We start from the raw sequence: 15,985 nt of genomic DNA on the forward strand, positions 1-15,985 counted from the left end.
ACTCCACTTCTTCACCTCCTTCACAAGTACTCAGGGAGCTGCTGAAGGGTCCTCGCTCCAGAGGGGAAGGCCAGATTCATCACACAGTAACTGATCTGTTCACAAACAGCCTCATATAAGTACTGAAGGGTTAGCTGGTGCTTCGGGAAAGAAACCAGCAGTAACTGAGTAACACTGTACCAGAGAAAGTACTCCACTGCCTAATTTCTTCTCTCTCAAAAGGACTGAAAGAGTGACAAATTCAGAGATACTCAGAGTTCCATAATGGTGCTGCAGATCTCATGGATGAGGACATCATTCCAAAGCATTAACACTGCTGTATTTGGAGTATTTTGTGGAACTGGTGTGTGCACCCACCATATTTTCTGCAGCAAAGCCAGAGTGTCCACAGAACCTCACACATTTCAGATAGCCCACATCACTGGCATAGTCATATACTGGACAGGTCTTCAAGGTAGGTCTCATAGACACCAAAAAGATCTTCACAGTTAGCTCTTTCTTCAGGGGTGGTGACAGAGTTAAAAGAGCAATGAAAGTCAAGGGTCAAAGAGATTTTAACACACCCCAAACAAAGAAAACTGGATATGAACAGCCATGGAAAGTGTGCACAAGGGGTTCCACAATCTGTGATTTTCTCAGAATTCCTCTGCCACACATCTGGCCACCCACCGGCATCCTCCGGCTCCAAGTAAAACTGCTTCTCTCCTTAGTTCAGATCTTTGTATGATCGATCCAGATAAAGGACAGCTCCTGAGAATCCACTGTGGCTGGCTGCCAACAACCCGAGAAGCAAAATGTCTCACCTGGGTTTTGAACATGCCAGAGGCCATGTAAGCATTCCTCCTGACCACACCTCCTCAGCCTCTGTAATTTCCCTTCTCATCCCCAAAGGACGAGCTCCATGCTCTCAGACCCACGGACATCTTTCAAAAGGACTCAGGCGGCAACAGTGCAGTGTTGCTCAAGCTCTTAGGTACCTCTCAGGTCTCTAAACCCACAAGCTGTGAGGAGACAAATGGGACTCCTGACGACCAAGTCAGATCTTTGACTACAAGGACTGGCTTTGGTCATGGGCTAGCTTCACTTTGGGGGCACAAATACCATCATCTGGCTCTGGTAGAGCCCAGAGTCCTGGACCATGTTGTCCGGCCTGCTTAGCTATTCACGAGTGCTGCTTCTATTATCTACTCCAGAGCCAAGTCTCGAGTGCTCAGCAGGGATGCTAAACAGCTCCCCTAACTCCTTCTCTGTAGTCACGATGTTTCTGCTGTGCTGGAATGGCAACTTAGCATAGTGGTGGAATCAGTGTTCTCACGGCACGTCCTCAGTTAAATACACCTCCACTTGGTAGTGCCTGACAAACAGGCCATGCTCTCCTACTTTTCTGATTATGGCTTTACTGAACAGCTGCACTGATTCACTGGCTTATTCAAAGCCTTAGAGAAGACAGATACACAATCAAGTTCAACAATTAAGTGTTATTTTTAGATCTGACTAACAGGATTTAAAGAGTCTAGAGTTATCTATCAGGCCAGAAACAGGCTGTTCCCACTGTGTGTGTGTGTGTGTGTGTGTGTGTGTGTGTGTGTGTGTGTGTGTGTGTGTGGTGTGTGTGTGTGTGGTGTGTGTGTATGTGTATGTGTATGTGTGTGTGTCCCCCAAGTGCTGACACCCATATACAGCTTCACTGCTTAAACAACGGATTGTCAATCAAATACCACTTCATCCATTCCCCAAAGCCCAAGCCTGGAACCCTTGATCTCCATATTCGGTCGCTCTCAGCAGCCTCTGCCTTTCACCATCTCATCCATGGAGTAGGCCCAGCTCAGTCAGACAACTACCACAACATGCTGCCCTTTATATGCAAGTCATGTCCTATTATGCCATTTGATACAATCCTAAGAGTCATTCACAGCTTCCCTGCTTCCTGGCACAAGACATTCCAGGCTCACCTTTTCCAACTCCCCTAGACCTGGAATCAGCCATTGCTCCAAGGAGTCATGAATCCCTCTAGTGGAAAACAGTATTTAACCTGGAGAGTAAGACTGTTCAATGGTGCTGAGTTGTCACTGATTCTACGCCTTGTATTTAGACTAAACTTACACACAAGCCTGGTAAATAAAAAAGAAACTTACAGGCAAAGGAAACAGCTTCCCATTTACTTTTATACATAGACTATTGGGATAGTTGTCTTCTTGAGGGCAACTTGTCTCTGCCAGGCAAAGTCTGCATTAAGAAAAACAAATTCTTATTAAAGAGTATACCCAAACATGCTTATGTATTTTCAAGTTCAGGACTATATGCACATAGTTAGCAAGTATAAAATTAACAGAAACCTTCAAACTCACCTCAGCTGAACCTGGACTGTATAATCTCTCCTACCACCTGGCAAAAAATCCCTGTTGGAAAGAGAAAGAAACTGGGTTAAGAAGGCAAAACAAGAATTCGCAGAACATTCTCACCAGAAAGAAAGCATTATTAGTATTTTTATTCTTATCTCTTAAGATGAACAATACTCTACCAACAGCACAAGCCTTAATCAAAACACTGTTGTGATGACAACCGTCATTCACTTAACATTTGGTCATGTCCTTACAGCAATTTTAGGGTATTTTCAATTCACAGGAACTTCTCATGATGCAGTGTTTATTGCAACAGGCAACAGATTTGGTTAACATGAGAAGGAGCACCCTCAGTTCTAAAAGAGTTTAATAAATTTAGCTGTTTGTTTATAATGGTTCTTAACCCTGGCTGACCATTTTAATCATGTGATTGTTTGTTTGTTTTTTAACTATATAGACCCATTCACCAGATAGTCTATTGTCTGCAATACAGACTGAGCATTAGTTTGTTGTTTTTTTTTTAAATGTTTGTTTATTTTTGAGACAGAGAGGGACAGAGTCCAAGCTGGGGAGGGGCAGAGAGAGAGATGGAGACACAGAATCCGAAGCAGGCTCCAGGCTCCGAGCTGTCTGCACAGAGCCCGACACGGGGCTCAAACCCATGAATCGTGAGATCATGACCTGTGCCGAAGTCGGACGCTCAACCGACTGAGCCACCCAGGCTCCCCGAGACTGAGCATTAGTTTTTACAGCAGGTGATTCTTATATAGAAGCAAAACGAAGAACAAATGCCTAGAGCCTTGGCATCTCTGTACCATAGCAACTTTATAATCAAATGTCCAATTAAGGACAGAGAACGTCTTAGAATTTCTAGATGAGAACCTAAGGGAGTGCCAAATAAAATATTTCTGGCACTGAACCTTCCAAAGCCTCGCCACCCCAACTGGAGCCTACAATGCAGCAGTACTGTGACTGTTTGGGAGCTTGTCAGAAATGCAGAATCCCAGGCCCCACTACAGACCTAGAGAATTAGAATCTGTGCTTTCCCATGATTCCCAAGGGACGCGAAAGCACGTTATACTGTAAGAAGTAAATCTTGGGACCCTGTCAGAGAGAAGCATATTAGAAACGAGTTCCTTCTTGAGAGGGCATTTAGCCCTCACCTTGCTTTAACTGGGTCAGTCTTCTGCTCCACTTTGTTCCCTCGAAGGCAGTAAAGCACAACAGTGACCAGCTTGAGTTCTATAGTCCGGCAAATTACTGAACCTGTGTGTGCCTCTGTTTCTCCATCTGTTCAAGATGGAAAATTGTTGCACCTCCCTCATGGAGGAGTTGTGATGATTAAATGTGTTAATAGCACATGCAAAGTGCCCAACAAGTGTGAGCAGCCAGCTGCTACCATTATTAACTCTGCTTGCACGTTCCCTTGCCAATAGCCTCCACCCTTCTCAAATGTCTATTCAAAACCTCCCAGTAACCTAGACAACACTGACCTCTTGTGAGTAACCCATATCACTCCACTCATGAAAATCGGGAAACATTTCACAGTCTGGGTGCTGGTTCTACCACAAATGAAGACTCCATATTTGCTCTCAAAGGTGTCATGCTAGTAGGTAACAGCTAGTAGGTAACAGATACATACGACTAAAATGTGTTAAAGGTTACAGTAAATTCTGAAAAACAAGTGCTACAGAAAAGATGGAAGTTTAACTCTGTCTTAAAAGTTCAAGGGAGGGGGGCACCTGGGTGGGTCAGTCGGTTAACCGTCTGACTTCGGCTCAGGCCATGATTTTGCAGTCTGTGATTTCGAGCCCCATGTCAGGCTCTGTGCTGACAGCTTAGAGCCTGGAGCCTACTCTGGATTCTGTGTCTCCTTCTCTCTCTGACCCTTCCTTGCTTGCTCTCTCTCTCTCTCTAAAATAAACATTTAAAAAATTGGGGGGCGCCTGAGTGGCTCAGTCGGTTAAGCGTCCGACTTCAGTTCAGGTCATGATCTCACGGTTTGTGAGTTTGAGGCCCCAGCCCCACATTGGGCTCTGTGCAGACAGCTCGGAGCCTGGAGCCTGCTTCAGATTCTGTGTCTCCCTTTCTCTCTGCCCCTCCCCAGCTTGCCAGCTCTCTCACCCTCTCAAAAATAAATAAACATTAAAAAAAATTTTTTTAAAGTTCAAGGCAGGGGCGCCTGGGTGGCTCAGTCGGTTAAGTGGCTGACTCTTGATTTTTGGCTCATGTCATGATCTCACAGTTTTGTGAGTTCGTGCACCATGTCAGGCTCTGCACTGATGGGAGCCTGCTTGGGATTCTCTCTCCCCTCTCTCTCTGCCCCTCCTCTGCGCATGCTCTCTCTCTCAAAATAAACGTTAAAAAATTTTTATTTATTTTTAATGTATATTTATTTTTGAGAGAGAACACGAGCAGGGGAGGGGCAGAGAGAGGGGGGAGACACAGAATCCAAAGCTGGTTCCAGGCTCTGAGCTGTCAGCACAGAGTCCAATGCAGGGCTCAAACTCACAAACCATGAGATCGTGACCTAAGCCAAAGTTGGACGCTTAACCAACTGAGCCACCCAGGCGCCCCTAAAAAAAAAATTTTTTTTTAAAGTTCAAGGCAGTTATCACCATTAGTTCGATAAACTAGAAAATCGGATTTGCACAGCAGTGGTTCTACCTACTTCTATTTAGACACACTTCCATCAGTAACAGTGGTCATCACTGCAGTGATTCTCAGCAAAAAAAAAAAAAAAAAAAAAAAGCGGGGATCCGGTGAAGACCAACTGGAGATACGTTACAAAATCTTGTTGTGGTGGGAAACATTTGGAAAAAGAGAAACGGCAAAAAAACAGAACTAGAAGGATAAATGGGAGAATGATATAAAGGGTTTTAAATAGCTTGTTTAAGGATTTATACTTTATTCCAGGAAGGGAAATTAACATCAACTGGGAAATGCAATGGGCTATATATCTTCACAAACATGATGAGTAATGAGGAAGCATCTTCTGACATTCAGTTTCTACCAGTCACTGGTCTAGGAACTTTCACATGTCCATCCCATCCATCAGATATGAAGCAGGAATTACTATATGCCAGGCACTGCGACAGGCTTTAAGAATATGAAAATGAGTAAGATGTTACTTTCATCAAGTTTGTAAATTCAAGTACTCAAATAAACGCAAGGAGGCTTCAATAGAAACTAAGTACAAAGTGCAATGAGAGACAAAGTGTGTGTTGGGGGAAATCCAGAAAGGCATCACAGAAGAGCTAAGCTTTAAACTGGCCCTAAGATATGCCCTAGGACAGGGAGGAAGAGGATATGCAAAGGGACAGAGCTGTGACAGCCCAGTCGGGAGTATAAGCTGCCAGAGAGATGTGAGGATACAGAAGATGAGCAGCACAAGAAGTTGGAGACAACTGCCAGGCAACAGAGTGTGGACTTCACAAAGTATCACTCCAGGGTTTTTAAGCACAAGAGAGAGAAAACGGAGTGGGCTTTAGAAAGATCACAGGGTCAGCTGGGAGAGTCAGGGGACCACTGCAACTACATAGGCCAAGATGAAAACTATTTCAACAGAAACATCACTGAGTGATATTTAGGCATAAAAACTGACAGGACTCAATGACTGGCTACAAGAAGGTAGGATAAGGGAAGGGGACCATCTAGGCTGGACCCAGGTTTTGGAATGGTGCCACTGGCTTCACGTTGCTGCTACTCAGCAGGTTAAAAGGTAAAGCAAGTTCTGGCATTCAATCCCCCCAACCACAGAGTGAGGTGGTGATTATCTTTCCAATTTTACACACTGTACAAGTAAGATTCGACAGGCTTTAATAACTTACCCACCTAGGGGCATCCAGACCTAAGTGGCTGAGCCAGAATTCAGATTCCAACTGGTATGACTCTAAAGACCATGCTAGCTCCCTCAAGGGGAGAGTTGCATCGAATTTTAAATCACAAAAGAGACATAAAAGAAGGATCAGTGGAGAGCAGCAAACTGATGAGATGTGGTGGAGGCAGTGTGGGATAATACAACGAGGGCTCTGTCCAGGCAGATCCTATGGCACTGATGAAATGGGCAACAGGAGAAAATATACCAAGCAAAAATCTCCTTGAAGCCAGTTTATTTTTTCAACATTGCACCCCTGGTGCCTGGATCATCATAGATAGTAAATAAATATCTGCCGTGAGACTAAATGAATGAAAGAACAAAAGACAAATAAGCAGGTTTGGGAGGAAGGCAAGTTCAATTCTGGATGTGCTGTGTTCGATGTGCCTGTGAGTCATCAAAACAGGGCAGTTGAGTAAGGACTCCAGGGCAAAGCAGAGATTTTGCAACCACCAACATAAAAACAACAAAGCACATTCACGAATACTATCAAGGAGTAGTGAGAAGAGAATCACAGACTGATTCCCGGGAACATGTAAGAGAAGTCAGTGTGAGGAACTGAGCCGGTCTGATTAGAGAGGCAAGTGGAAGGGGTAGTGTGAAAACCAAGAAGAGAGCTGAACTCACTGATCAATCTTCACCAAACATAATATAAAAAGAACCAACCCAAACCTGAATGTATTAGAGCCTCATTTAGACCTTACTACCATTACAGGCAAGGGGGGAAGCTGGATGCACAACAGTGATTCTCAAATTTGTGAAACACTGGAAACACCTGGGGAACTTGAAAGACTGGGTTCCATCTTCAGAGATTCTCTAATTGAACTGGTGTGAATGAAACATGGGTATTTAGAGCCTTAAAAGCCCCCCAGGTGATTCTACTATGCAGCAAAGTATTTTGAACCACAGGCATAGAAGTTAAATGACACCACAAGAAGTGCATCTGGATCCAAATCCAGAATGTGTCATATGCTACAGAATCAATGAACTACTGTTTTCAAAGAGGATAGTAAGAAGCATTGTAAGAGAGGAAACAGAGTTCCTTGGAGAAGTGATCAATTCCAGAACTTGGGCAGAGAAATGACAAAATGAACCTGAAGCATCCTGTGGTGCCCAAAAGTAATAGTGCTCAGAAACAGATGGAGACACACCAAAGAGCACAAGAGCCAACCGGCAAGAACAGCCAATGGCCAAAGGTAAGGCAGTTTGAACAATATAAATTACCATAGTGCTGCATTATAATCCAGAATACTCGAGCCTACACGGATACAAGTAAATAAATGAATAAATGGGAGAGAAGGGATAACTCTTCCTTACAAAAGAATGACTCTAATGTGAAAAAGAGTAAGGACAACAGAAAACGACACCATCGAACACAGAACGTTTAGGACAAAGTAACTGCTGAAGGAAAGGTCCATCAGAGAATGCTGAATTGGTGGACAAAAATCTGACGAGAAACAGAACAGGTGCCTGGTCTCAAAGTATCTCCCTTAAGATTTATTACTAACAAAGGAAAAACCAGCAACTTAGTTTTTCCAACTTAGATTTAGTGCCAAAATCTAGTAAAGGGTACCTTACCCAAGTGATCGAGGTTAATTAACACACCAAAAATAAGATGTAGCAATATTATGTAGCCCGATATGATACATTAAGAAGGGCATATAACCTGAGGTATTCTTGCCAAAAAACGCATAGTCTCATGACAAAATATCAGACAAACCCAAAACTGAAAAATATTCTACAAAATACCTGGCCAGTGCACTTCAAAAGTATCAAAAGTTACGAAAAATAGGGAAAAACTAAGAAACTGTCAAATGCCAAAAGAAACTAAAATGACCTAACAATTAAATGTAATTTGGTATCTTAGACTGGATCTAGCAAAAGAAGTTCATTAGCAGAAAAACTGGTGAAATCTGAATAAAATTTATAGTTAACAGTATTATACCAACATTAATTTCTTGCTTTTGATAACTGTTCTTATGGTTATGCAAGATGTTACTATTAAGAAAAGCTGGGTAAAGAGTATATTCTCATAACTTTTCTATGAATCCATAACTACTTCAAAGTATAAAGTTCTTAAAAGTCTTCGGAGATAAAGAAGTCAAAAGTAATTACATGGCTGTGTTTAAGTTCTAAAACAACCGAGAAAATCTGAATAGGAGCTAGCCATTGTTTTATATTAAAGGATTATTAATTTTACTGTGATTAGATTAAGAACTGATTTGAAATGTGTCTTGAGGTATTTCTAGCTGAAATTATATAATACTTGTGATCTGCTTTAAAATCTTTCAGGAAAAACGGGGGGTGGGGGTGTCCACATATAGACTGCCAAAATGTTGATAATCACTGAGGCTGTTTAATGGGTACCAAACTTTCACTTCCATTTATCAGGAAGAAGGAGATACTGTATTATTTAATTACACAACTCAGTAAACATTGGATGTTGTCTATACATGTGTATGTTCGATCTATTTTTTTTTCCTTTGGAAGGAGGGTTATAAATAGTCTCAGGTTTTTTAAAAATTTGTATACATAACATACATAAGATAAAATTTATGTTAACCATTAAGTGTATAATTCTGTGACATTAAGTATACTCACATTGTTGTGCAACCACCACCAGTATCCATCTCCAGAACATTATCAAAGTTTTTAATTTAGATTATTTAAATTTTAGTCATTCATTTTTTGACTACTTAATAAATTCACATAGTTCAAAGTTCAAAAAGATACAGAATGAATATTAACTGAAAAAGACTATCCCAGCTCTGGCCCTGGCCATCCAATTCCCCTGTCCAGAGGCAGCTGATCATACTTGTCCTGACATATTTTAGGCACTTAAGCAAATTACACACACACACCTTTTTAGGGCAATTGGTTGTATATTATTCACATTTCAATGCCTTGTTTTTGTTCACTTAAAAATGTATCTTGAAATCTGTATCTTTAAATCTACTTACTCTAGGGGCACCTGAGTGGCTTGGTCAATTAAGCATTGGACTCTTGACTTTGGCTCAAGTCATGATCTCACAGTATGTGAGTTCAAGCGCCGCATCAGGTTCTGTGCTGACAGCACAGAGCCTACTCTCTCTCTCTCTCTCTCTCTCTGCCTCTCTCCCGCTGGCATTCTCTCTCTCAAAATAAATAAACGAAAAAAGAAATCTACTTACTCAAGGGGCACGTGGGTGGCTCATTTGGTTGAGTGCCCGACTGTGGATTTCGTCTCAGATCATGATCCCAGGGTCCAGGGATCAAGTGCCACATTAGGCTCTGTGCTGGGCTTGGAGCCTGCTTGGGACTCGCTCTCCCTCTCCCTCTCTTTGCCCCTCCCCCATGCTCTTTCAAGCATTCTTGCTGTTTCTCTCACAAAAAGTAAACATTAAAAAATAAATAAATCTACTTACTCTAAAGAATTTCCTTCCTTCGAAGACCCACCCAACACTCGGTTGAAGCTTTCCAAGACCACCAAGGTTAATAGTAACCTCATCCCTCCTATATATCAGTAGTTATTTGTAATTACTGAAATTGGATCTTTTCATGACACCTTCTAATGCCAAGATCATTTTATATATATGAGCTGGTTCACTAACAAGACTGCAAGCCAACTTGTAGAAAAAGGTCATGTTTTATAATATATGCTTTGTACCTAATAAACAGTAAACGTTGATATCAAGCAAAGGATCATCAATGAATAATAAACAAAACTTAATGATACGGTTTTAGGTATAAAATATAATTTTAGGGGCACCTAGGTGGCTCAGTAGGTTAAATGGCTGACTCTTGATTTCAGCTCAGGTCATGATCTCACAGTTTGGGAGTTCAAGCTCTGCAGCAGGCTCTGTGCTGACAGTGTGGAGCCTGCTTGGAATTCTCTCTCTCCCTCGCTCTCTGCCCCTCCCCCACACTCATGCACGCTCTCTCTCAAAATAAATTTTAAAAAACACTTAAAAATATAATTTTAATAATATAAACATAATTTTTTAAAGTTTTAATTTAGTCTATTTATTTGTTAGTTGGCTTAAATCCCCAAGATTTAAAGCACTTCTAATGTACAAAAACTCACTGCAATGTCTTGCCCTTGGTGAGAAGGAACCATTTTATTTCTTTGATGATTTTCTCCATGTTTTCCGCAACTATTATTTGGATGTTGGATCATTTGGACTAATCCTTACATTGTCTTTTTTTTTTTTTTTTTTAACTTAGTTATTAACACTTTCCCCCTTCGTGGAAGAGGCAATCTATCTAACGCAATACTCTTTGAGAGCTCAAACTTTACAGGGTCAGAACATAACAGTCATTTTGAGATTCTGACAACAGCACTCTCTCCCTATATATATTGATAAGGGTGATATGACTAATGAAAGAATCTAAAACTTTCTCCCAGACTTTTCTACAGAAAAACAGCATCCTCAAGAAGTTAGTGTGCTTAAAAGAGACATGAGGCCCCTAAGTTTGGATTCACCATCTTGGGAGATTGACAATTCACATGAAGATAGTAAAGACCAAAAAGTCCAACTGTAAAGAACTTATGTAATTGGGCTAAATACAGAATTTCCAAAATCTAACTACAGACCTTATTTTTGTAAATTAGTAACATCTCAGAGAAGATGAGCTTTCTAATGAACAGCTGGAAGGAGGCAAAAAACCTCTAATTTGCTCAATTCTTTGTTCTACTTTTAACCTTACAATCCCAGAAAATCATTTAACCTCCTAGAGCCTCTGCTTTCTAATACTGTTATCTTTAAGAACACAAGTTCAAAGAGTCATGTTATTGACACCTAAGATGACTATATTTTTAATTGGAAAAGTATACACTACATACTTCCTTTTCTTTCCTCTTACATCTTAGTTTATTTGTTCTTCATAAATGTGTTTAAGGTTCTCCAATTTTTCTAAATGGCAAAGCTAAGTATTTTTCATAACTGTTTTCAGATTTCTGCTACTTTTATGGCCCAGGTAACCGCCTAGCTCAAAACAGTTCCAGTTTCTTGGGTTTTTTTTAAGTTTATTTATTTTTTGAGAAAACAAGCAGGAGTAGGATAGGAGCAAAGGGAGAGAGAGAGGACACCAAGCAGGCTCCACACTGTCAGCACAGAGCCCAACACAGGGCTCAAACTCATGAACTGTGAGATCATGACCTGGGCCAAAATTAAGAGTCAGATGCTTAACCGACTGAGCCACCCAGGCACCCCAGAACAGTTCCAGTGTACTCATTTTTCTGGGAAAAGAACATGATGTCTACTTTAACTCTTAAAAGTGCCTCAGTTTGGATGATAAGGTTTATAGACATCCTACTTTGGGCTGTTGTCACAAATTCTTTTTTATGTTGCTATATTTGGAATAAAATTTTCATTAAAAAAGTTATTGCCAAAAAGGAATTCAAAAAGTAGGATGAGGTTTTAGTCAAAGGTTAAAACTGTTTTCTAATACAGAGTATTTATTAAATATTTGGCTAACATTAGTCAATGCATACTATGCTTACTTAAGGAGCAACAGTTCAACTGTTGTGGACTGAACTGTGTCCCCTCCCTCCCCCACCAAATTCACATTGAAGACCTGACCACCCCCCGACCCCCAATCTATTTGTGAAGATGGGAACTTTAGAAAGGTAATTCCAGTTAAATAAGGTCATAAGGGTGGGGCCCTAATCCAATACAACTGGTGTCCTTTTAAGACCAGAGATGCACAGACACAGAGAAGAAAGGTCAAGTGGGTACATACAGCAAGAAGGCATCCTCATAAACCAAGGAGAGAGGCCTCAGGAGAAACCAACTCTTGACTTAAGCCTTAATCTTGGACTTCAAGCCTTCTGAATTTTGAGAAAATAAATTTCAATTGTTTAAGCCGCCCACTGTTGTGCTTTGTAAATGGCAGCCCTAGTGGACTAATGTAACAACATTCATGAAGAAACATCATATATTCCAAACATTCTTCTTACCTGGATATGCATATCTCTCTAACTTGCTGAGGTGTCAGAGCAAAAATAAAAAACTTCTCTTGAAATCGTTGAATACTGCTTTGAACTGGGGAGGAAAAAAAAAGATAACATTCCAATATCCAAAACGAAACAAGTACAAGGATGTAACCATCTGCAATAACAATGCACTTCTGATAAAGTCTGCCAAATTCTGGAATTTTTATGGTTAAAATAACTCCAAAATAAGTACTAAATTGCAATCATCTTGGAATCATGAAAGTAAAGTCACTCTAAAGCAGGCTCAATTTTAAGCATTTAGTCATTACTCTAACAGACTAATTATAATAAGGTCAAAATACAACACAACTCTTCAAAATTACATTTCATTCTACTGACTCAAATGAAAACTTGAAGAAGTCACAAACTCCCCCCAGATCTCTATCCCAGATTTAGGTGTCTTTTGGTCTTTTGTTTTGTTTTGTTTTGTTTTGTTTTCGAGCCTTTATATTCCATTACATAGAATACTCATAGAAGATAAAATTTTAAACTTTAGCTTCTAAGTTGAAAAAATTAAGATATATAATAATTATCTGCATACAGATGATCTAGTTTAAAAAATTACCTAATGAAGTCATCCTTAACTATATTATTAAAACTGAAATGTATTTCCTTCACAAAGAACTTTAAAACAAAACAAAGCAAAAGCTAATAGAGACCGGCTGCTTCCCAACAAGTACTGCAACAACACACGAGAAAAGGTAAAACGGCTCTCGTGTGTGTGAGTGGCCAGTTTTCCTGATACACGAATATGAATAAACAAGGTGCCAGTTGAACACCCAGTGTCAGAAAACTTCCTTCCACAAGACACACCAAATCAAGAAAAACATTAACTTGAGTAAAACATTTTTATTTAAGCATAGTTTAGTGTAACAATTATGCTCCTAGAAATCATGTCATAAAGTGGCTCATATTTTCCCAGAACATTTAAAAAAGGAGGGGAGAGAAAGGAATGCTATTTATGATGAAAGCCTAAAAGTCAAACAAAACTCTAAGTATGGGGCAAAAAACACAAAGGCAGCTACAATAGTATGTCTGTCCATCTCTTCAATTCCTATTCACTTCTCAACTCTTTCTTGTGCAAATTCCATTTCCCACTCTCTATCCACAGTTAAAGGCATCAATGAGCTCTTAACTGTCAAATTCAGTAACATTTACTTTGAGATTAGAGGTGCACACTCTGCATTTTCAAACAGTTAATAAAAAAAAAAAAAGTTGCAGAAATAATGAAAAAATATTACCTGATTGGGGGGGAAGCCCTTACAGGATCGAACCTCAAGCAAAATAAATACAAAGAAAGCTACCTAGTCACATCAAAATCAAACTACTGAAAACCAATGATGACTACAAAATCTTGAGAGCAGTCAGGAAAAAAAAGAAAAACATTACATACAAGGGGAAAACAATACAAATAAAGGCTGACTTCTCACCAGAAGCAACACAAGCCAGAAGTCATCTTTAAAGTGGTGAAAGGAAAAACTGTCACTGAAAATTCAATACCCTTCAAAAACAGGGTGAAATAATGACTTGAAGATAAACAAAGGCCAAGAGAATTTGCTGAAAGCAAGTACTACAAGAAATGTAAAGGAAACTGCCAGGATAAAAAGAAATGATACCAAATTCAAAACCAAATTTTCAGGAATGAAAACCAATACAAACAGTAAATAAGTGGTAAAGGTAAAAGAATACATCGTTTTTTATGATTTCCTTAAAAAGATAACACTTTAAAGCAAAAGGAATGGCACTGAAAGGCAGGATTTTTAACATACGCAGAAGATGTGACAATGGCAAAAAGGATAAAGTTATTTCTGCCCAACGGCTGTGATTCTTATTTCATTCTGATAAACTTGATTAACCTAGGTCTGTCTCCCCAGGGACAGATCCACTCTTTGTGCACTAAAAATGTCAGATATCTACAACTGCAAAACTAGGTGCAAGACCTTTGGTCAATTCACCCAGTGCAAATGCCAGTATTTGAGGCCTTGACTGGGTGACTGGAGTCCACCTACCCAGAAAAGTACCCATATACCATGAAACTTACATTGAAACTGGAATGCTTCCATAATCAGCATATGCCAACATGTACAATTTACAGAACCTGCAGTTTAATGTTAGCAGTTTATATCTTAACAGGTTTTTGCAGAGCCTTTTTTCTGACATAGTTTTTGCCAATTCATTTGATGCCCAATTTTCTGTCCTTTAAAATATAATACCAAATAACTACCCTGTTTCTATGGGGGGGAAAAAAAAAAGATGTTTCATCATTGTGTACCATTACTGAACTTCAGGAACTTACAACAAAAAAAACAGTGCATATGCTAATAAAATCCAATTTGTATTAACACTGACAAGACAATTTTATGACAGAATAGCAGCCAAAAGCACACAAAACTTGCCATAAGGTAAATCTATTAGCTGAACTGTCATTTTAATACAAATCAGGAAAAAAAAAATGGCAGGATATCAAGCAGAAAGTTGCAGGTTTTACAGTACATTTTCTACCCAGTAGTGTCTCCAACTTGGGATCAGAAAACCAAATCTACACCGATCCCATGAACACTTTTATGTTAACAGCAGCAAATGAAAAATGAAAAATACCATGACTCCGGGACATGAATCAGGTATGACTTTACTCAAACCCTTTCTTTTTTAAACAAACCTCCATAAGGTATGTTCTGTTTTTCAAAGACAGCTACAACAATATCTTCCATCACACCCTTCTTATAACCTTGACATTCTTCCAGTGAAGTGGTGGGGTCTCTATTACCCTCCCTTTGAACTTGAATGGCCCTTTGTGACTGCTTTAATCGATAGTGTGTGGCATAAGTGATGGTATATAATTTTCAAGGCTAGATCATAAAAACACCATGCACTTCTTCCTTGCTCCTGAGACCCAGCTCTCATGCTCTAAGGAGGCACAAAAGAGACCACAGGAAGAAGCCTTATGCAAGTACTTTAGCCAAGAGCCAAGCTGAGTCCAACCAAACAGGTAGCATAGCCACCACACATGAGTGAAGATGTAATCCCAGCTTCCAGCCATCAAGTCATCCCCAGCCCTAAAGTCTTCTCAGTTAAGACCCCAGACATCTTGGGGTAGAGACAAGCTATCCACACACTGTCCTTCCAATTCCTAACACATAAAATCCATGAACATAATAAGATGGTTGTTTTACATCACTGTACTTTGAAACAATGTTTTATACAGCAATAAGTAAAACTATGCCACAATTTCATAAAGTAATTTTAGCATTAATCTTGTAAATTCCAAGTTCTATCATTGTGTCCAGCTTCATTTACAATTACTAACTGACGAGGCCTGCTGATATGACATAATACTTATGACTACTCTACCTTTATGGATATTGGTTCCTTCCACCTTTTGAAGCATTAGTGGACCAGAATATTCCCGTATCCTCATCCAGCCCTACTGGTTACTATCCAAGTGATATAGGAAATTCACATAAGATCTTCCAAGTCCTTCTTTACTCCTCAATTAAAATGGGAATAACATTTTGCTCAGCTGCCTCTTAATGGCTATTTTGTGGATCAAATCAATAATGTATGTGAAAGCATTCTGAAAACATGTGATAATATCTTCAGTTCCAGAAGTCTTACTAATTAAAATCTTACTAATTAAAAGCTTTTTACTAATAAAAAGCCTGTTTTTATTTTTTTGATGTATATTTTATTTTTGAGAGACAGAGACAGAGACAGACAGTGAGGGAGGGCAAAGAGAGAGGGAGACACAGAATCCAAAGTAGGTTCCAGGCTCTGAGCTGTCAGCAGAGAGCC

The 15,985-nt window shown here is 39.8% G+C and overlaps 1 protein-coding gene across 12 annotated transcripts in view; it reads right to left on the bottom strand.

The window, feature by feature from the left end:
• The window catches only part of PIAS2 (protein inhibitor of activated STAT 2), a 105,054-nt gene that overhangs the window by 48,385 nt on the left and 40,684 nt on the right, over nt 1–15,985 (bottom strand). For all 12 annotated transcript variants that reach the window (XM_042911230.1, XM_042911227.1, XM_042911223.1 and 9 more), the window contains exons 3-5: nt 12,158–12,242; nt 2,349–2,399; nt 2,136–2,226 (exon numbers count right to left, since the gene is read on the bottom strand). In XM_042911230.1, the coding sequence (XP_042767164.1) occupies nt 2,136–2,226; nt 2,349–2,399; nt 12,158–12,242 (227 nt within the window). The remainder of the gene's footprint in view (nt 1–2,135; nt 2,227–2,348; nt 2,400–12,157; nt 12,243–15,985) is intronic.

The sequence above is a fragment of the Panthera leo genome, chromosome D3, assembly GCF_018350215.1.
Source record: "Panthera leo isolate Ple1 chromosome D3, P.leo_Ple1_pat1.1, whole genome shotgun sequence".
Taxonomy (NCBI): Eukaryota; Metazoa; Chordata; class Mammalia; order Carnivora; family Felidae; genus Panthera; species Panthera leo.